Source organism: Lasiosphaeria miniovina, assembly GCF_030549165.1.
Source record: "Lasiosphaeria miniovina strain SMH2392-1A chromosome Unknown B0T26scaffold_2, whole genome shotgun sequence".
In the NCBI taxonomy this organism is placed as follows: Eukaryota; Fungi; Ascomycota; class Sordariomycetes; order Sordariales; family Lasiosphaeriaceae; genus Lasiosphaeria; species Lasiosphaeria miniovina.
Window position 1 is genome coordinate 4,843,822 of NW_026848221.1, and position 19,959 is coordinate 4,863,780.

Genomic DNA, 19,959 nt, shown 5'->3' on the forward strand with positions numbered 1-19,959 from the left:
GGCTAGTCTTGGGTGACGCGGTTCTTGAAATCGAATAGGAAGGCCAAACGTTGACAAAAATGTGTTCCTTCCTTGGTGTGTTGCATGGGTATGGATACAAGCCATGTGTTTTCTTTTATCTACATCAGGAGCGTTCTACGGCTAGATCTATTACTAAAAGTGAAGTGGTTTATACCCATCATCAGCACACACACACACATACACATACATACACCAAAATGAACACAATTAAGCATTGGTCACGGTACTCGTAAAGGCTCAAAAAGCCGGTTGACTCGTCGAAGGGTTTGCGAGTATGTACAGCAAAAAGTCAAAAAGTCACGGCACCCTCGACGGTATAAGCCATACCTATATTACATCTCTACTCCGTATTGCGGCAAATCTTACACCGGGGAGGTTCGCCCCTGAACCGAGTCCAAAGCCAACCAAGTAAATACCCAAGTATACACTGGCTAGCCGTGACGGCAATCAATCCCATACAGCAGGGGCAGGAAGTACAGTATGTAGGGCACCTTGTACAATACACGTAGATAGAGATGAGAACTAAGATTTCCAACAACCCCGACAAACAACCAGACAACACCAAAACATGCATGTCAAATATCAAACCATCAGCCCGGGACTCGCCCCTCCCTGCCGCGCAGGCGAGCAGATGAGGAACCCGTCCTTATCATACAAGCCCAGACTATCATCACTACGGCGGTGGTCCAAGTTCCGGCACGTGGTCGGCGATGACCACGGGTTTTCGAGTCGTCTCCTCGGCGAACCACCACCGCCACCGCCACCGCCACCGCTGCCAGCCGTCCTGTTCCTTGGGTGGTGGTGTCTGGGCGTGGGTGTGGATGTGGCCTTGGCGGAGCTGGGACAGGGGAACTGGAAGGTTGGCAGAGCGGTTAGCAGTGTGTTGTTGTTTTTCTTTCTCTCGCTGTCGCCGCGTTGGCCGCTCCCGCTCCCGCTGGCTGCTGCTGCAGAGAAGGTGAACTCGGCGGCCGTGGGCATCTGCCTCTCGAAGAGGAAATCGACTGTGGCTCGCTGTTTTGTCTTGCCCTGGTTTTGTGTTGTCGCTGGGCTGCCCGTTCCGTGATCTTCTTCTTCTCCTCCGCTCTCTTCTTCGTCCCGTGGGATATAAAGTCCCAGGCCAATGCCGGGGCCGAGCCGCGGGAAGCTGGCGCGCTTTGCTATCGCGGATGTTGCTGCCCCGTTCCCCCGTTCCCCCATGACGATCCGCCGCCGCTGCGGCGACCCCGCGGCCGTGCTGCCGACCACGACCATTGTGCGCAGGCGGCGGCAGATCTCTTCGCCGCCGTCTCTTCTTTTTTGGGAAGTGGTAGTGCTGCTCATGATCTGCTGCCGCCGCCGCTTCGGCGACAATGACGAACTCCCCAGCGAGAGGTAGTGGTGCGAGCCGCTCATCCTGGCACCCACGCCGCCGCCGGTCAGGCTGCTACTACTTCCAACCGACGCCGTGCTGATCCCGCTGTTCATGCGCCGCAGCTCGGCCACCGTGGCTGCGAGGCCCGCGCCGAGGCTTAGACCGCTGGCGCTGAGCCGGGGGCCGCCTCCTCTTCCTCCTCCTCTTCCTCCTCCTCCTCCTCCGCCGTTGGCCGCCGTGTCATCGTCGTCGTCGTTGTCCTCCTTTTCATCCTTCTCCTCTAGGAGGCTGGGAACCCTGTCCGGTAAGGAGGGGGCCAGGTTTGTTTTGGTGATGCGGCCGAGGTCGACGCGCGGCGGGTATGATGATGAGGCGGGCCGCGCCGTTGACGGAGAGGAAGGCGATGTTGCCCGCAGCGAGGAATTGGCTAGGAAGCTGGCCCGGTTGAAGCCGCTCGCGGATGATACAGTTCCGGCGCCGAGGCGGTCGCTGCTGGAATCTTGTGAGTAGACGAACGACGTGTTGCTGCTCATCCGCTGCTGCTGCTGCTGGTGGTCCTGCGCCGTTGGGGTGCGAGAAGATAGGCTTGAGTTGCTCTGCGGCCCTTCTTGTGCCCCTGGCGCGGATTGCGCTGGCGATATCAAGATCTCTCCTTTATTTGTCGTCTGTTCTTCTGTCGCAGAAGCAGCACCGTTACCAAGAGGCGTGCTAAACTTCTTGTTCTTCTCCTCCGCTTGCGCGTTTGTGACACCATTGGACTCTCTGGCAAACACAGGGCTAGGGTTCGTGCGCGGTGCCATCGCCGTCGGGCTCAGATACTTGCTGAGTGTAGGCGCAGACTTTGCCGTCACTGAAGCAGGTTTCTGCTTGACAGTCCCTAGCGGCTTGCTAGCTCTCGACACGGGGACGGTTTTGCTGACTCTGCCCCGTTGGCTGGCGGGATTGGAGCCGGCAGCTCGCGCAAGCGCACGACCATTACCTGACGACGGACAGGGCGGAAGTCTAATGGGCGGTGGCAAGGACGCTGGCGGTTGTCCTATGGACGCCCCGCGGAGACGCTGCGACCGCTCGAGGCTCTCTCGGAACAGGTCTTGCGGCTTGTGTTGCGGCCGCCCGGGCCAGTCGCAGCTGGAGTTTGGCCGCGACGTCGACGATGTCGTGGCGGAGTTGAGCGGCGCCTCGACCGGGGGAGCAAGAGTTCCGCACTCCGAGGGGCTGGGGGCGGCTCGCATGACTTCGAGCACTTCGTCCTCGCTGTAGACGGTGGAGAGCGATAGTGAGCTGCGCGCGGACTGGTTCTGTGCCACTTGGGCCTCCGGCTCTTGGCTTCTGGGGTTCCGGCTGGGGCTGGTCAGCCTCGAAGGCGAGTCTGTCTGCCGGACCGGCTCTCGTAGCAGGCTGTCTGCTTCGGACATGGCGGACACCTGCGAGTCCTGCCTCTTGTGCTGCTGAACAAGAGAGGCCGTCAATGGCTGGCTTGCCGGGCATTTTCTCGGGCTGGGCGTCCTGGACCGAGACATGGAGCGGCGCGCGGCAGGGACTTCGTCACTGCCGGCTCCGCTACCGTAGCCAAGGAGTGATTCCCTGCTGCCCATCGCCGACACCTTTCTCGGCGATCTGGTCCCTCTGTCGCAGGTAGTTTTCTTTGAAGTCGCTCTGCTGCCGGCAGCGCCTCCCTCTTGCAGCCGCTTCTCTGTTGACCTCAGTATCTCGGTCAAGGTGGAATCCGTCGACGGCTGCCTGACTCTAGGCCTCGAAGGGGTCCGTGGCAGCGACCGGGCCGGGCTTTGGGCGAGACTGCTCCTGCTGCTGCTGCTGCTGGCTCCGGGGCTAGCAAACCAGCCGTCGTTGTTCGTCACAAGCGTCAGTCTGGGGGGCTCGGGCAGCGTTCTCGAGTAGGCGAGCAGCTCTTCCTGGTGCGCGTAGTCGATGACGCGAATAGTCAGCCTGTTGTTTACCGGCGACTGCTCCGTCTGCGCGTACCGGTAGAACGTGTAGTGCGGCAGCTTCGGCAACGTCGGCGTGCGGTTCCCCAGCTGCCATGAGTCGCGAGCTTCCCCCTCTTGAGGCTCGCGGCGGCTGCCGGTATCCGGCCCGTGCAGCGCGTCCTCGTCGACCCACGCTACAGTCCTCTTAGACGAGGAGCGGGACAGCGACGCCGGCCACCCCCACGACGGCTCGCTTCTGCTCCGGCGATGCCCCTTTTTGAACACGCGCGGAAGGGTTGAGCGCGATAGCCGGCGGACAAGAGAGCAGCTGTCGTCGGCGTCCTTGACCGACGGCGGACCCCTCCCGCCGCCCAGCTTCCACAGTTTCCTCGGGCTAGCGCGCGCCTCGCTAGTCGAGCTGTTCTCGACGTCGTAGGAAATGACGGGAATCTCCCCGCTCAGGACTAGGTTGTGCCGAGCGGCCCGCCGGCGCGAGAGATAGAGTCCCAGCGTCGCGAGAATGGCACACACGATGAACGTGCCGCCGACGATGATGCTGATCAGGGCGCTGAGAGACAAGGGAGTCGACATATCTTCGGCAGCCGCCCGAGGCTGCTCCGAAGCACTCATCCCAACAAGTTTTGGTCGTGGTTATTTTATTTTCTTCTTTTCGTTTAGAGACTGGCAGTCTTCTCCTTGCCTTCTGTCGTCGCGGCTAGCTGTTGAGTCGTGGTCGTAGGCCGACAGGGTAGATTGGCGAAAGTGATATTTTTATGACGACGGAGAAAGTGGCGCAGATGTCTTGATCCACAACTTACAATTGCTGCTGTATGTATGCTCGGCAACGGGAGACGTGAGCAGCTTGCCGGAGAGGAACAGGTAGACTATTTCTGAACAGAGTTGCGGACAAGATGGGACGAGAACCAGCAACAACAACAAAAGTAAACAGTGACAACAAACGCGGGATTTTTTTCTTCTGTCCTTTTGCTGCGATGCCTCTCATCACTGTTCAGACTTCTGGGTGGGGCTGGGTGCTCGCGCGCGGATTGGAATGTGTCGTGACGAGCAACTCCATTCCACCTCGCGATCCCCCAGTCGGGACACGTATTTCCATACACCAATGGTTGGGGCGAAAAATGGAATACAGACTGGATGTTTCGTCCCCGCTTGATGTGTGCTGATACCTCGTTAATGCTTCCATGTTCTGGCAGTTGTCGATGCTATTCCCGTCTACTTCATCACGAGGTCGAGGTTGCTCCGACACACCCCAAAAGCTCCCGACTTTGTCACGTTGGCAGGTTAGGTAGAGGAGAGAGGAATGCTCAGAACATACCATGGCACGTGTCTGGTGGTACCGTATTGAAGTTGATCAGTGGGCTAGATGCTAGAGTTTCTGGTTCAAGACTCGAGTGCTGCGTCTTATATCAACCATGGCACGGAAAACTACCAGCAGTCTCGGACATGAGAAATGGATGTAAGCAATTGATCCAGGCCACGGCGGGCAAACCCCCAAGTTATTTAGAAAGAAAACGAAAAATAGGGGTGTCTCCTGCGCCAGGAATCTGCCAAATATATACTATCATACGAGACCTAGCCGGAATTTCTTCTCAATGTCTTTTGTGGTAGTCGTCGAGACACAGGCACCGCGTATCTTGCCGTTACGACTGCATTTCGCCTCCTCGTACCGCAAAGCCTCGAGTATCCTCCAGTCATACACTTCAAAGTACTCCCGATCGTTGCTAGGCCATTTATCCTTGGCTTCAGTAACCAGTTTCATGAAAGCTGCGGTGGGGCTCTTTCTCCGTGATTCAACGAGAATGATCTTCCTCTTAGCGGACCTCTTCTCCCTTATACGCTCAACAGTTGCTGGTGTAGTCCCGCAACTTGGTTGGGCTGTGGTCAGTTTTTTGTAATCTAGGACAATGTCTGCCACGCCATGACAAACAAGCAGGTCTTCCGTGACCCAGGGAAAGTTTGCAATGCAGGGAGACAGAAGAAATGAACATTTGGAGAGCTTGCACGAGTCAAGGAATCGGCATTTTCCACAAGACGTGGATGGCCCTTCAGGAGACATGTTATCATGGTCGCCGTTGCTATCCCGTACATTTGTTGCTCCAGTGACGGTTGAGGAGGTTATCGAGAGATGTGGGGCGAGGAGTCCCTGGAACAATAGCGATACTGGCAGAGAGCTTTGAACTCTCTCGGGTGCTCCAAGGCGGGCATTGCCCCATCCCAACTGGTACATCGAAGTCGTGCTGGTCAGTCGCGGAGCAGTGGAGCTAGGCAGATTATTTCGCCGCGACGAGCTGATGCGGACATTTGACAGAGGCTCCCTCTCATTGTGGGGTGTACCCTGGATTTCGCTCATACTCTGGGATAACCAGTCGCCGACTGTGGGCCGACGCTCATCCTGAAATTTCCGAACCTTGGTTTTGCCCTTGTGTTCTAAGTCTGATGACTCGGGTGGCCTCTTCTGCCTCTTGGAGGTGTCCTGAGCCCCCGGAAAATTATTTGTGCGTGGTTCATGGCCGGCTTGAACAATAGAGGACCTTGGCGGTGTTGGCGGATCCCCTGCCCTACCCCGGACTGGAGTAGGTGATGTTTGAAGGTGTGAACTGGCAGAAGAGCCTGCTTGGCCAGAATCTGTCGATTGAGTCGAGGGCGTCGTGGCGATAAGAGTCGAGGCTACTGTCACCTGACTTGAGTGGTCAACAGCGACGCCCTTGGGATCGGCAGCCTCAAGAGCAGCTATCCAACCCAAGAGCTCTTGGCTGTCTTCCGGCGGCGGCATTTCCCTTTCTTTGCTGGCCATATCCTGAAGTTCCGTGAAAGAGAGGGCGTCGCGGTAGGTCCGGTCACAATGTATTTTGTTGACCACGGGGAATCTCGGACTCCAAAATCCAGTGTTGCCGACTTTGTCGAAAGAGAAGCACCTGAGATCAAACACTGGGGGCGCTGGGAAAATGGCAGACGGCGTTTTTCCGTTGTCGACCCCGGGTTCGACGCGTATCGAAATTGACTTGTTTTCACTCGGAGCGACGGATTGCGGATTAACGAATTTCACAAACACCGCCATCTGCGAGGTGTTGAGCTCGACCACATTGGTGACAATAAAGCGAGGGGTTTTCTGAAACCGCACGACCTCGTCCTTGTTCTCGAGACATGCGACGTAGAAATGAGTCCATTTCAGATTCGGGATACTGTAGGTCCTGGCCTTTGCAGGATCATAGCGAGCGCCAACGACGGCAACGTCGCCAATGTCTCCAAAGTGGCCAATGTACTCTTTCTTGAGTTTGATGGCGCAAGAACTGTAAGGCTTGGTACGAGCGCCGAAAGTGAAATAGGGATCGTCTGGCTTGAGGACTAGACCCTCCCCATGCGCCGTAATGCATTTGGCGAAAGCCCGGCGAAGGTCGGACGCCGCAGAACGGCTGCTGCAGTCGATGAGCTCCTGCTTGACCAGAGCAGAGCGGCCAGGAACCAGAGTCACGAGATCCTTGAGGCGCTTGAATCTTCCCGAATGCCTAACGCCCAAGAGGGACTCGCCGTCGACCATAAGCAGGTCGTAATAAATAATCATGAGATGCTCCCAAGGATGACGCCTTCATTTTGGTCAGCCCACAAAGTACCGCCGCTCGAGCAACAGAATACATACTGGGAGTCTTGATCGGTACCCAAAAACGATCCTGATCTCGACACATGTTTCCTGATTTTGTGGAAGTCCAAGATTTTCGCGTCCTGTGGGGGGTTAATCACTGCACGAAATAACACGCATCGCTTGGGGCTCTACCTTATCGCTGAAAACAACAAGTTCTCCCTCCAGGATGCAGCCCGATTTGAGGGGACAAGTGGGCTGCCCTAGCTGTAACGACCGACGAATCGAGCTATAGCCATGTCAGCACGAGATTTGAACAGATTGGTAATAGGTAGGTGGGATTTTACATACTCGTGCAATGCTATTCGGTCGTCGGTGCTGTCTTTTCCGCTCTTCGAGAAGATCTGGATGCATTTGCTTTCCTTGCTGAGGCCAATGTGGATCTGGCAATACTCTCCGTCGACTTTCTCTTCACAGCTCATGCGGCCACGGCTCATGTCCAGGCAGTGCTTGATGCTCCGGCCCTTGATCCAGGTTTGGCGGCCGACTTTTACCCCGAGGGCCGGCTTGAGGAACTCGGTAATGTCAGCTCGGCCAGTAACCGTCCGCTCACGTCTCTGGCGGACAATAATGCGGCCAGCGACGGCAAAATCGTCCTGGACCTTGAGAATTGTTGAGAGGTACGGGTGGTAACTGCTGTACACAGTTGAAGGGTCAAGTACAATCGGCTCGTAGTTTTTCAGGATCAGCCGTGTAAGCCATTTCGCGTCTCTCGCCGAAAGCCGCTTGTGGAGATCTCCAAGGGCAAGCTCGGTATCGGCAAACCTGGTGCCAGAGGGCTTGCTACGTACAGCCAGTGAGCTATACCGGCACTCTGAGGCAATGCCATGGAGGACTCCGTCAATCTCCTCGATTGTGACACCCGCGTCATCTGAAAACTGCGGATTTGGCTGGTCTAAATTAGCCTTGGACAAGTGCAGCTCCCAATTGGCAGATCCACGCGCCCCATCATCGTACTACAGCCCATCTCATCTTGTGGTATGGGGAGAAGCCCACTCACCGTCTCACAGAGAATCCCATAGACACAGTCGGCCAGATCAACACCGGACCCGGACACTGCCCACCTCTCTAGTTCCTTTTTACGAGAGATTCCCAGAATCAAAGCGCGGCCGATTATTATCTGCAGCTTCTTCTCGCGGATCGAGTAGACGCGGTCCGTCCGCTTCTCTGGGAGGAGGGCCGAAAGCAGGGCAGCAGGGTCGTGATCATCGCGAGCGAGTTCGGCCCGGTGACTCCTGAACCAGGCCTGGATAAGAGAGGCATCGGTCTTCTGGCCGGTCTGGGCGTGCTGGTTGTCCTCTAGGCCCTGCAGTAGATCGCAGATGTATGCAAAAGGAAAAGGCATGATCCTGGGCTATATGTCATGACATGCATCCAAAAAGGTAAAACCAAAAACAAGAGGCTAATTGTGAACGGGTGTGCAGGAGGATGCGATGCGGGCTTAACGCGACTGGGTGGTGAGACCCTAGGTCGAAATATATATATATAGGGAGGGTTGCTCCCGCAGACTAACTTTCCGTAGCAGGCAGGCTCTTGGAAAACCGAGGCGACACTACATTCTGTGGGATGGCCACACGACCTATTTACCACAAGGTGTGCCCTCCCTCCACCATGGGGCAATAATGTAAACTGGGTTGGTTGCCTTCCGACAAACTCAATTGAGATGATTCCGCAGACCCAAACTGACTCAGGGCCCCAACGGGTTACGGCACAAGCAGGCAGGCACGCGTGCGCGAGACAAGGCGACTAAACTTCCACTGTCTTGGCAAATAGTACCTGGAGTGATCCAAAAGGGAGGACACGTAGTCACGTGGTCACGTGGAGCGGTGGGCACTGCGGCTTGCACTTTAATTAGCAGGGGTCGCCCCTGGGCTGCCTGAGCTTTTCTTCGCTGGGTAGACTGACTGACTGACTTGGGTGTGAGAGTGGGCGAGTGTGCGTGCACCTTCTTGATTAAACTTTTACCAGCAACCAAGCGCTTTCCATATTAGCCACTTCATCCATCAATTGGCCGCCCATCTTCGCTCGGGGGTGGCAATGCCTACTAGGTAACTGTCGTCACAGTCACAGTCACAATGTCGCTGGGCCGTTTCCATGCTCTGATCCGAACACACCACATCACGTCGCGCAAGAAGGTTGCAGTCCTCCGCAAAGCCGCCGACCACTTTTCGGTCTTTGCCATGCTGCGCGTCGGCGGTAGCCCCGGCATCATGTACTGCAAGGGCAGCGAGGACCGAGTGAGGGGCTGGGTCGCCGCCGTTCATGTATGTAGCCTTCAATTACTATTTCTTCCACTCACGAGAGAACATTCCTTAATTTCCTGGGCCACCCCTTCTTCTAGAGACTGCGATACAAGGACTTCCGCGTGATATCCCCGCCGGAGCCGGTAGGCACCCTATCCGCCCTCGCCGAGGACAAGCCGGGGCTCGTCGAGGTCGCCGACGTGAACGACTTTGCTGCCGCCATGGATCAAAGGGCGCTCTCTAGCTGGTGGAAAGCTGCCATGGAGTGGTCATGAAATTGGCCTCCCATGGTTTCGTCTGGGCGGGGCTTGTCATTCCTGCCGCGAGCTGCTACTAGCCAGACCAGGTCGATGCTTCAGCCGTGTCGCAATTTTGCCTCGTTTCAAACGGAGAAGAGTTCCAATACGGCGCAAGAGTCTGGGGGAATTCTCTTTCGTTACTTCACTCAGAAATACGCCAGCCTTGATTTGGTAGGTCGTAAGCCCTGTATGGATGCCCATGGCAACAATACCACTAACTGGTCGCAGTTTCTAACAGGCGGCATCTCATCTGGATGTTCTGGTGTTCTCGCCCACCCTGTTCGTGTAGGGCGAGCTTTCTTAGATTGCTCAATCGTGGGTTTAGGACAGCAAAGACCTGGCTCATGTTGGCGCAGCGCAAACTAGCTGGGACTGTATCATGTGTAGAACAAACCAGGCATTTTTGCAAAGTGAAAAGTTAAAAGGAGGTATTTCAATTTCTGCCAGCTAGACTCTGGTGACCTAAGATTTAGCTCGTCGGAGGTTGACCAAGAAAGCAAAATGGCAAATATGGAATGCCTCTAATGCCCTTAAAAGGTGGAAGCATACAATCCCGGGGCTTTGTGTGTTGGCGGGATGTGAATTCTTTAGCTCTACCCGAGTACGTGGACTCTGTTCCCCCTATTTCTTGGAGATTTCTCTAAACAATTGATGTGGCTTGGCCTGCACTGCAGCTTGGAGACATGGTCGGGCGGAATGGACACGTAAATTCACCGCAAAGCCCAAAGCAAGCATGCGTACCTGTCTGCTGTATATGACCACACGTATCACACCCCCGAGAATCACTCCTTGTCCTTGTAGAACTGCAAATAACTCGCCCTCAACCTTCAGAACAAAACTCCAATGTCAGCAACGTCACAAGACCGAGATCAACAAGTTGCCTACTTCATGTTCAGATGCCCGTCCGCGGTAAGCACCTTTTCTCCTGCGGGATCAGGCTGGGCCGCCAGAGCCGACGACGGCGGCGGCGCCTTGAACTGGCGCACGCGCTCGCTCGGGACGGGCGTCAGCGGCGTCGTGCCGACGGGGTGGCAGAAGAAGGCCATCGAGTAGCGTGGGTCGGCGTCGGTCTCGCCCTCTACAGCACCCTTACCCGGACCTGGAAACACGACGCGGTGCACGGTGCTGCGCAGCAGCCCGTTGGTCCAGTACGAGAGCAGGTCGCCGATGTTGACGAGGATCGGCGGCGCCGCGTCGCCCTCGGTCCCCGGCGGCGTCACCGGTACCGGCGCCCACGTGTCCTCGCGCGTCAGGATCTCGAGGCCCGCCTGGCCCTTGAGGCGGAAGAGCATCGTGATAGATCCGTCTGTGGTTTGTTTGTTGTTGTTGTTGTTGTTGTCTCGGATTAGCCTGGTGTGCTGTCTAACGGGCGGGGTTCATGGGAAGGCAACTGGAACAGGCAACGGGACAGAAACACGCAGCAAAAGAACTGACAATCGGAATGTGCGCCGGCACGGACATCCTCACGGTCGGCACCGGTGTCGGCGAGGGGCGGGTAGTATAGGAAACGAAGAATCGTCCCCGATGTGCCTTTCTCTCTCAGATGAGCTGTGGTGAAAAAATCGGGAGGTTCGACCTAGAAGCAAACCAGCGGCAGCATTAATAAGAGAAAGACAAATCGTAATTAGGTGGCCGGAGTGCATACTTGGAGCCCGATGCCGAGCAGGGTGTTGATCTTGAGACACATCTGGTAGCAGAGGTCTCTGAAAGCCCCGACTTGGCCTTCATACTGCGCAATGGTGTCGGGGATGGGTTGCTGGGCTTTGCCGTCGACGAATTCTCCAAAGTTGAAGGCTCTGGTGTAGTACATGACTGACTGTAAGCTTGCGGCCAGGGTACACGAGAGCTGCAGACGAGTGAGAGACTCAGGGGAATACAGACTCCTTGAAGTCGCCAACCTGGGCAGGTGGTTTTTGGGTCAGTAACAACAGCAACAACGACAACGACAACAACCAACCCCTGAGCGGTTTTTGTAATGCACTCACACGTTGATTCTTGGGGTCGAGGACTTCATATTGCATTGACAACCACTGAGGTGAGAATCCGAGTCAGTCTCCATGTTTCCCAGTCACAAACAGTCTTCTTTTTGACGCAGAAATGGTTGAAATGGACTGACGCCGCGATTGTTTTCCTCGTATTTACATTTCTCCTTCTCTTCCAAGGGGGCGCTAAACAACTTTCTTGACTAGATTGTGGTGTTGGCGTTAGCATTTCTAGAACTAAGGGGGGGATGGAAAAAGGCTGCCAAGGCCAGTAATTACTATATCGAAGGCGCCCTCAACGGCCTCGACGGGAATGTCATTGCCCGTGTTTCTGATGAAGACGAAGCCATGTTCGATGGCAGCCTCGACCAGTTCCTTGGCCACCTGCAACTGCTCGGCCTCGCCCCCGCTGCCAGAAATGTCAATGACGGGGATTTTTGCGACGTTCGCCATCCTTTAGTTGTCGTTGTCCTTTGGCTGGCTATCTGCCCGAGTTACCGTTCTTTGAGAGGCGGGAGTAGATAATGCAGTTCCAACTTCACGGCAAGAAAGAGGTGAGGTATGTATGTATGTATGTCCTTGACAGCACGAAAGGGATGCGATGACCAGAGATAAGGTCAGAGGTGGAATGATACAGTCCTATGATAAAAGACCCTATGAGCTGGGCAGAATGACTGTGCTTACACGGTCCCGCTAGGATCGGCGACATGTCTAGATAAGTTGGTGATAGTTCACTAACTCTAGGCATAAAAGCGGGCCTCAAAGCCTACAAACCCTCGATTTCAGAAGCTCGCCTGGGCTTGGTTGGCGAACGGTTGGTGAGTTGGCGACAGCTCTACAGTGCATCTGCATCGTCTGTAATGATTTTCGAGGCCAAAAACGGTTGCCCAGCACTGTGCCCGCCCTTGACGAGCCCCACTTGTTAATGATTTGTGAGGTCTGGTGGATTCGGTGGGTTTGGTAGAGAAGGTGCACTAACAGGGGACGCAAGGGGAACCAGCCGCCCAACACGTCACCTGCAAGCGTTCGAGACCTGGGGAAAGGGAAACGCGATGCCCTCGGAGGAACCTGAGCGAAGGCCAAGCTTGGGTAGGCATCCACGCCTCTCTCACCATCAAGATTCGTCACCTCACGAGAAATTCTCGCCAATTTGCCAGCTAGCCTGCCTTTTCTTCCTCGCCATTTTCGTCTCTCTTTGCCCATTTTGTCAGCCGCGCAATAACCGGCTGAGCGCACCATCAATTCATCCATCCACCCAGCCATCGATTCATCGATCCGTTAATTTTCTCCCTGTCGCATGCAAGCTCGCGCCTGCGTGCACTTACTTTTTTGGTGGTTTCCGCACGCGCACGCGCAGGGGCCGCGGCCAGCGAACCAGCCAGCCAGCCAAGTGGTGATTTGCGCCTTGTTCCCGTCGGCCGCCCCAAACCCGACAAACCGTAATCGAGGAAATCTTGCATCAATAACCCAGGACCCGTCTACTTTAGCTGCACACCAATTCCAGGCGGCCGGTTTTAGCCATGTCTGCAACACCAAGCTCGCCGGCTCAAATGTCGGACCTGGAGGCGCCCAGCTCACCCGTCCACGCCGAAAAGTCGTTCATGACGGTCATGACCGAGGACGAGGACACCAAGATGGCCACAGCGACGCCGGAGCCATCAGAAAAGCATCCCCGCGGCAAGAAGCGCGCCCGCGACGATGCAAGCGCCCCCAACGGCAGCGTTGTTGGTAAAATCAGACACCTCAAGAAGGAGGACGGCGAGCCGCTCTGGCGCAAGGACATCCAGTACGACTTCCTCAAGGCCGTCTTCGACAACGAGCAAAAGGTCTTTACCAACAGCTACGAACCCGACAAGATCGGCAAACAGTGCTTCGCCGACCTTTACATTGACACAATGTCCAGGAGTAGCAAGACCAGCAAAGTCCTTCGAGATAAGCTGCTTAGTGACCGCGATGCTGCGAAAGGTATGGCCATGGTCTGCCTCTTGGTCAACATTGGCCGCATGAACACCACCCTCAATTGTGAGTGCCCCCTCCACCGTCTTCCCCCGAACACCATCCCACCCCGCCCTGACACTGACACTCTGCCAAACACAGTCTTCCCCGAGATGCGAGCCCAGCTCCGCACCTACCACGCCATCCCTTCCCTCCAGGCCCGCCAGGACCCTAACGCGTACAAGCAGCTCCAAGATGCCCCGAGGCTGAAGTCGATCCTCAAGGGAGGCGCCGAGGACCGCGTCGAGCCCGGCTCGCTCGAGGCCCTGAAGTCGTCCGATGTGCCTCGCACCAATCCCGTCAATCTCCTCTTTGTCATTTGCCAGGCTGCCGGCAAGGTGGCAGAGCTCCATTTCCCTCCCGGCCGCGAGTTCCATGATCTGATTATGAAGACACAATATACGAGCTACAGTCGCGCACGCGCTTTTCTCTGGATCATGTGGTTCTATCTAGAGTCTGACTTTACTGAGGAAGGGTGTGAGGAAAACCCCTTTGGCGCAGGTGTTGACTACAACGTAGACGTCGCAAACCAAGGTGTTCCCCGGCTGGAGGAGATGACGCCAGAAGAAGAGGCTGAAGAGAACAACGACCCGCAAGAGGAGATAGACTTTGGCTACACCAAGCAAAAGCTGCGTGCTAAGATTATCGAGACCGATCAGCAATTCATGGTCGACAGCCAAACGAAGCGAGGCGGCCGCGGTCGCGGGTTCCCGGCCGGCGACGAGGTGGGCCCGACGACGGGGATTCTCCCGCGCATCCGACCCTCCAAGCACGAGAGCGATCTCGAGAGTGTAAGATCGACTCCGCCGCCGCGGGCGATGGCTGGCCGTCAGAGTGGCGCCCTCAGCGGTGCCGGCCGGCGTGGTACCAACCCCCTCAAGTATCAGATCTTTGAAGCCTCATCGCCCGGCGGTGGCCAGATGATTGAGGGCATAGTGGCGCGCAAACCACGGCCGCCGACCGCCCACCAGCTCGCCGTCGAGCGTAACCGATCACAGCGTGTCGAGTACATCCTCGACCGTGGCATCCGCAAGAGCCACCACAAGTCCCGCAAGCTACGTCGCGTCGACGGTTCCATTATCCGCGCGCTCAACAGGCTCGCCGAGGTACACGATTCCTTCGAGGACAGCGAGGACGAGGAGTGCATCAACTACAACAGGCAGGCGCTTGCGGGCGGCGCCGGAGGTGCCAACGCTTCGACAAATGGTGACGCTAAGAACGGCACCAACGGCAGCACCCAGTTCCCCTTCCGCGAGAAGGGCTACGGCGGCCTGTGCCAGCGGAAGGACGAGACGGACGACTTTGGCGAGGAGTTCAGCGCCTTTTACTCAGCCATTCGCCGAAGCCACCGCCGCCTGACGCGCTGGGAGAACTACGACGGTACCGAGCCACTGGGCATCATCGACCCGGTCAAGCGTCCAAAGCCCCCCGCTAGTGACTCGGCCGCCAACGGCGACGCGCATCACGGCGGCGGGGATGACTACGAGGACTTGGACGGCGAGACCTCCATGATGATTGACCCCGCAGAGACCGAGGACGAGACAGAGCTGCTCATCCCAGCATCGCGGCGCCGCCAGCGCCGAGCTCACGATACCAACGGCACCAGCACTAAGAGAACTGGGCGAGGCGGCAGACGCGGCAGGGCTAATGGCGTGCGCCGCGGCCGAGGTCGCATCGTGGTCGAGACCAACGGTGACGATAATGAAGGCGATGGCGACACACACATGGACGAGGCCGACGACCTAGACGATGTGGAGAAAGACTTGCTCGGCCTGGGCGACGGCGAAGGAGATGGCGATGGCGACGAAAACGGCGATGGAGACAATGACGTCGACAACGACGACAGGGATAACGACGGAGATGGCGACGGAGACGGAGACGGAGATGGCGATGGCGACGGAGATGGCGACGAGGGTGAAGGCGAGGACGAGCTCGATGACGTGGACAAGACGCTGCTCGGCCTCGGCGACGATTCCGATTCGGACTAGCCTGCTTTTCTCTGCTGTCTCTCACACCCTTTTCGTCTTTTATGTCCCCAGTTCTGTTGCTTTCCTCCCTGTGTGCCGGCCCTCATCGTCAGTCGTAGTAGAGAGAGCGCGAGTTATAGCGGCGCCGGGTATTTTTTTTTATTTTGTCTTTTGTCGGGGAGAAATAGGTGTTTGCTCTGTAACTTAGCCACTACGATGGTAGTCTTGTGTTTTGATTTTTTTTTTTTTGTTTTCATTCTTATTATTTTATTTTCTTCTCTCAGGTTTTGCACGGATTGTTAGCCCCGCGCCTCTTTGCGAAGAAGACTGGCCGCGAAAGAGGAATATGAATGAACATTATGAAAAAATGGGGAATTTCTTGGGGTTGGGCGTGGAAAAACTGCTTTTTTTCCTTTCTTGTGTTGTTGTTGTTGTTGTTGTTGTTGTTGTTGTTATTAATGCTCTTTACATGGTTACACGCCCGTAGAGAAAGGCTAGTGGGTTTAACTATTTTAGGTATGAAGAGGCGAGATAGACAAAATCAGGAGTTTGATATCTTTATTTTCTTTTCTTTTCGCTGTTTCTATGCATGGACCGGTTGCTTTGCTTTGGGGTTTGCTCGAGCCTATAGGCCCTGAAGATCAGATCAGATCAGACCAGGTAAGCTGGAGCAGAGCAAGACAGGAGGTCAGGTCAAGTGGTTTGCTGCGAGAGGGGAAGAGCAGACGCTCGGAGAGAAAGGGGAGAACTAGAATAGATAATACACACCATATCCTCCATCTCCTTTTGTTATGAAAATATTATTAATGTAATTGGTAATTGGTATCGATCTGGAAAACCCCCCTTATAGAAAGCAGCTGTGATCCATGAGGTCCCGGAGGTGAGTTCCTTGCAGGACATGTCATAGAATTCATTCTTTATATTTAGTACCTGGGTGCCTAGGCACCCACATGCAGCCTTCCTTACTCGACGAACTGGCTCCTTCTCTTTAAACACTCACCATCTAGGTGTCTAGGTAGGAAGATAGACATATACCTAGGTATGCACACGGTGAGCGTCGATCATTCTTATGTCAAGGTAATAAGATAATAAATACCAAGCCTAACCCAGTCTAAACCCCAAAGCAATATAAGTGCTCCCCTCTAGGTTTATCACCTTAATAATACTTCGTAATATTTCGTTAACTCTTTATTACCTCTTAGTTATATTATAGTTCTTAGTTATCTCTTAGTTATCTCTTAGTTACCTCTAGGTTACTCCTTAGATACCTCTTAGTTACCTCTTAGTTACCTCCAAGTTATTTCTCCGTTACTTCCTAGTTACGCCGTTATTACGACTTCGCTATGACTTTACTTATATTATTTTTATTTTATTCCTATCGTAATTAATTAATTCTCACTACCGAGAGTCGATTCTTCGATAGTCTATCCCTTCCGAACGAACCTCTCCGGTTCAGTCTCTCATCTACCTATCCCAGCCCACCAACTAAGCACCTTTCAATTATAGCTTTCCTTTTGGCGCAACTAGCTCCTCCACCTTGGCGAACTGGTAGTAGTAGTCTAGGCTTTCGGGGTTGGCCAGCGTGCCGCTCGCCTTGATGGTCTGCCCGCTCACAATTTGCTTGACGGGCAGCTCGACTTTCTTCAGGTTGATTGTTGTCTAAAGAAAACACAGCTGTTAAACAACTGAACCAAGACCAGCAGACCAGCAGACCAAGAGGATATTCACAGTCCAACGGAAAAAAGGGGCGACATAGTAAAATCTTACGGGTATCTCAGGAGTCTGAAAGATATACTTTGGAACATGGCGCTTGGACAAGTCACGGCTGATGGCCTCGCGGATATCGGCAGTCAGCGCCCGGCTGAAAGAATTGCCAGGTTTCATGAGCAGGAAGAGGAACACGGTTTCGTCGTGGTCGTGGGGGCGGCGCTGGCCGACACACAGCGAGTCCTGCACGCGGTCAGCAAAGCGGCGCTCGATGACCGAGTAGATCTCGGCGGAGCCAAAGCGGACGCCCGAGGGGTTGAGCACGCCATCGGCGCGGCCGAGGAAGGCGATATTCCTGGTCACCGGATGCACACAGCAGAAATCTCCCTGCGCCCATACGTGCTTGAAACGCTCAAAGTACGCGGCATGGTACTTTGATCCCGGCGTAGCTGTGGGCTCTTTGTCGCCCCAGAACGCGCAAGGGATGTTGGGGAAGGAGGCGGCGGCCACGAGCTCGCCGGGGGTGCCATGGGGCACCTCCTTTCCTGGCTCGTCGCTAGATAGTAGCGAATCAAAGATAGCCACGTGTATCCCGAGAGACGGCCCCTGGGTGCCGCCGACGTAGACAGGGGTTAGGGGGTTCATGATGCCAAAGCAGCCGGCGATGTCGGTGCCGCCCGAGATATTGCCAAGCTGGACATGGGACGGGAAGCCCGCGTCGTAGAACCACTCGAAGAGCTGATCCGAGAGAACCATTCCCGTGCTGGTAACGATGCGCAGGCTAGACAGATCCGCCATGTCGCGCGGCGCCATCCCGTTCTTGGCCACCTCGAGCATCCAGCGCGGGCTGACGCCGAGCTTGGTGACCTTTTGTTCGCCCACAATCTTGATCAAGATGCTCGCGTCGGGCTGGAAGGGAGAGCCGTCGTACATGACGGTGCGGGCGCCGAACAGCAGGGACCCGGCATTGGCCAGGTACATGATCCAGCCTGTCGTGGTGTACTGCATGGTGACGCTCTCGGGGCCAAGCCCCTCGTGCAGCCTGGCCTCTTTGAAGTAGTTGATCATGACGCCGCCGACCGAATGGACAATGGCCTTGGGGGCCCCGGTAGTACCCGAGGAGTAGCATATCAGGAACGGCTCGTGGAAGCCGATGCGTACGAGATCAGGCGGGCTGACCCCTGGAGGCGCGGCGGCGAGGAACGAGCCCCATGTCTCGGCGCGCGGCACTGCAGAGATGTCACGGGCTTGCTCAAAGCGGCGGATGGACACGACGCCAGCAAAGTTGGAGCAATCCTTGAGGCCGTTGACAACATCAGCCATCTTTTGGCGGAGGTCGACGACCTTGCCGTTGTAGAGGGCGGCGTCATCCATAAAGAGGAGCTATCGACGGCTTGCAGTCAGCGGTATCCGCCCCTGGCACCAGGCACTAGACAGACACGAATTGACCCAGTCCCAAGCCCGGAGCTGTTCGCTCACCTTGGGGTTCACCTGGACGGCGCGCTGGAGGATGCCTTTGACGCCCATGTCGGTGGAGCTGCTGCTGAAGATGGCGCCGAGCCAGGCGGTAGCCAGCCAGACGAGCAGCGTCTCGACGCTGTTAGACGCAACCACAACGACGCGGTCGCCCTTGGTCACGCCGCGGGCATGCATGGCGGTAGCCAGGCGGGCGGCAGCGGCACGCAGCTCGCCGTACGTGACGTGGCGGGTGGCGGAGGCGGCCTCGCGGACCTCGGTGACGGCCGTCTTGGCGTCTTCCTTGTCGGCGGTGCCGCGGTGGGCCGGGGGGTCGCGGGGCCCGCGCGAGAACAGCATGTTCTCGGCGAAGTTGAGCGTCACGCCGGGGAACCATTGCGGCACCGAGTCGATGGGCGCGCGCTCGTCGATGACCGACGTATACCGGCCGCCGTGGATGAAGTTGGACGCGTCAAAGACGTCGGCCCAGAACTGAGACCGCCGCGCGAGCGAGTAGCCGTGCAGGTCCGAGAACGTCTGTGCCCGACCCCGTCATGATGGGTCAGTTCTGCTGCGGTCCAGACCGGCCACGGGGTGCTTGCAAGGCAAGGCAACTCGAAGTCAAGTTTGAAGGCAAGTACTACAGAGGTAGGCAGGCAGGTGTGTGTGGATGTATGCGAGAGTTGGTGTCGGTGGGGACAGCATGGAGCAAGTAGGCACTTGAGTATAAAAGAAACAAGGAAGGCGCACTCTGAGGTCGAGGTTGTGTTTGTTGTTGAGATCCTGCATGAACCGCCACACCAAGGTGCTCTTTGGGTCGGGGTGCTCCCAGAGCTTCCGCGGAACCGCCGGCGACTCCATCTTGCGAGTCGTGCCTGCCGTCAACTCAAATTTCCCGATGTCGTCACCACGGCGGCCGTCTGTTACGGTTAGGCAGGACAGGGCAGGTGCTGAAGTGAAGCAGTGAGGTCAGGTCCTCTCCGTGTCTCCCCTTTTTACACCCAGCTCTCGTCGAGGTCAAGTCAAGCCAAGTGAGGTCAACTCGACTACTCCCTAGGCAGGCAAAGGTAGATCGAGTAGCGGCCGGAGGTCGGAGATCGGAGGTCGGAGGTCGGGGGTCGGAGGTCCGTGAAAACGTCGAGACAAACTACTACGTAGCACCTACCTAACCTCAGCTGCTTGCTTGCCTCTCCGGTGCGGGGTTCGGGCTAGCCTGCTACGTTGTTAGCTGTGTGACATCTAACTCTCTCCGCCGGCGCGATGCCGAAAACGGGAACCGATGGTATTGACCGGCATCGGCCCGAACTCGTTTTCGTACACCCGTGTCACGGCCGCCATCTTCTACACACTAGTCTT

General features: G+C 56.2%; 7 protein-coding genes across 7 annotated transcripts; 2 read left to right on the forward strand and 5 right to left on the reverse strand.

Annotated features, from left to right (window-relative positions):
* Nucleotides 1-310: 310 nt before the first annotated feature.
* B0T26DRAFT_162109 (uncharacterized protein) lies at nucleotides 311-4,120 on the reverse strand. The gene has a single exon (XM_060433507.1). It carries the CDS (start codon nucleotides 3,928-3,930, stop codon nucleotides 604-606), a length of 3,327 nt encoding a protein of 1,108 aa, XP_060301032.1. The 5' UTR covers nucleotides 3,931-4,120; the 3' UTR covers nucleotides 311-603.
* A 759-nt stretch (nucleotides 4,121-4,879) lies between these two features.
* On the reverse strand, nucleotides 4,880-8,300 carry B0T26DRAFT_639495 (uncharacterized protein; the record flags this gene model as incomplete). The annotated part of the gene is made up of 5 exons (XM_060437142.1): nucleotides 4,880-6,902; nucleotides 6,956-7,038; nucleotides 7,091-7,184; nucleotides 7,247-7,845; nucleotides 7,956-8,300. 5 exons carry the CDS (start codon nucleotides 8,298-8,300, stop codon nucleotides 4,880-4,882), a joined length of 3,144 nt encoding a protein of 1,047 aa, XP_060301033.1.
* Nucleotides 8,301-9,030: 730 nt separating this feature from the next.
* B0T26DRAFT_636675 (uncharacterized protein) lies at nucleotides 9,031-9,473 on the forward strand (the record flags this gene model as incomplete). The annotated part of the gene is made up of 2 exons (XM_060436849.1): nucleotides 9,031-9,219; nucleotides 9,297-9,473. The coding sequence occupies 2 exons, from the start codon at nucleotides 9,031-9,033 to the stop codon at nucleotides 9,471-9,473; spliced, it is 366 nt and encodes a 121-aa protein (XP_060301034.1).
* Nucleotides 9,474-10,279: 806 nt separating this feature from the next.
* B0T26DRAFT_636528 (2OG-Fe(II) oxygenase superfamily protein) lies at nucleotides 10,280-11,932 on the reverse strand (the record flags this gene model as incomplete). The annotated part of the gene is made up of 8 exons (XM_060436837.1): nucleotides 10,280-10,322; nucleotides 10,383-10,803; nucleotides 10,932-11,073; nucleotides 11,143-11,293; nucleotides 11,379-11,395; nucleotides 11,483-11,527; nucleotides 11,614-11,682; nucleotides 11,759-11,932. 8 exons carry the CDS (start codon nucleotides 11,930-11,932, stop codon nucleotides 10,280-10,282), a joined length of 1,062 nt encoding a protein of 353 aa, XP_060301035.1.
* Nucleotides 11,933-12,999: 1,067 nt separating this feature from the next.
* B0T26DRAFT_748440 (uncharacterized protein) lies at nucleotides 13,000-15,462 on the forward strand (the record flags this gene model as incomplete). The annotated part of the gene is made up of 2 exons (XM_060444963.1): nucleotides 13,000-13,501; nucleotides 13,577-15,462. The coding sequence occupies 2 exons, from the start codon at nucleotides 13,000-13,002 to the stop codon at nucleotides 15,460-15,462; spliced, it is 2,388 nt and encodes a 795-aa protein (XP_060301036.1).
* Nucleotides 15,463-16,505: 1,043 nt separating this feature from the next.
* B0T26DRAFT_697131 (uncharacterized protein) lies at nucleotides 16,506-18,871 on the reverse strand. Its single transcript, XM_060441378.1, has 3 exons — nucleotides 18,628-18,871; nucleotides 17,209-18,531; nucleotides 16,506-17,100 (listed from the first exon to the last, which is right to left on the reverse strand). The coding sequence occupies exons 1-3, from the start codon at nucleotides 18,799-18,801 to the stop codon at nucleotides 16,942-16,944; spliced, it is 1,656 nt and encodes a 551-aa protein (XP_060301037.1). The 5' UTR covers nucleotides 18,802-18,871; the 3' UTR covers nucleotides 16,506-16,941.
* On the reverse strand, nucleotides 18,849-19,928 carry B0T26DRAFT_697133 (uncharacterized protein). Its single transcript, XM_060441379.1, has one exon. It carries the CDS (start codon nucleotides 19,462-19,464, stop codon nucleotides 19,225-19,227), a length of 240 nt encoding a protein of 79 aa, XP_060301038.1. The 5' UTR covers nucleotides 19,465-19,928; the 3' UTR covers nucleotides 18,849-19,224.
* Between the last annotated feature and the right edge of the window lie 31 nt (nucleotides 19,929-19,959).

What these genes read in the sequence shown, in the direction of transcription:
- B0T26DRAFT_162109 (XM_060433507.1), bottom strand. Translation starts at nt 3,930, where the DNA reads ATGAGTGCTTCGGAGCAGCCTCGGGCGGCTGCCGAAGATATGTCGACT.
- B0T26DRAFT_697131 (XM_060441378.1), bottom strand. Translation starts at nt 18,801, where the DNA reads ATGCATGCCCGCGGCGTGACCAAGGGCGACCGCGTCGTTGTGGTTGCG. An exon ending in CCGTCCAGGTGAACCCCAAG is followed by an intron (nt 18,532 to 18,627) that starts GTGAGCGAACAG and finishes AGCCGTCGATAG; the next exon opens with CTCCTCTTTATGGATGACGC. An exon ending in TTCAGACTCCTGAGATACCC is followed by an intron (nt 17,101 to 17,208) that starts GTAAGATTTTAC and finishes TGTTTTCTTTAG; the next exon opens with ACAACAATCAACCTGAAGAA.
- B0T26DRAFT_697133 (XM_060441379.1), bottom strand. Translation starts at nt 19,464, where the DNA reads ATGGAGTCGCCGGCGGTTCCGCGGAAGCTCTGGGAGCACCCCGACCCA.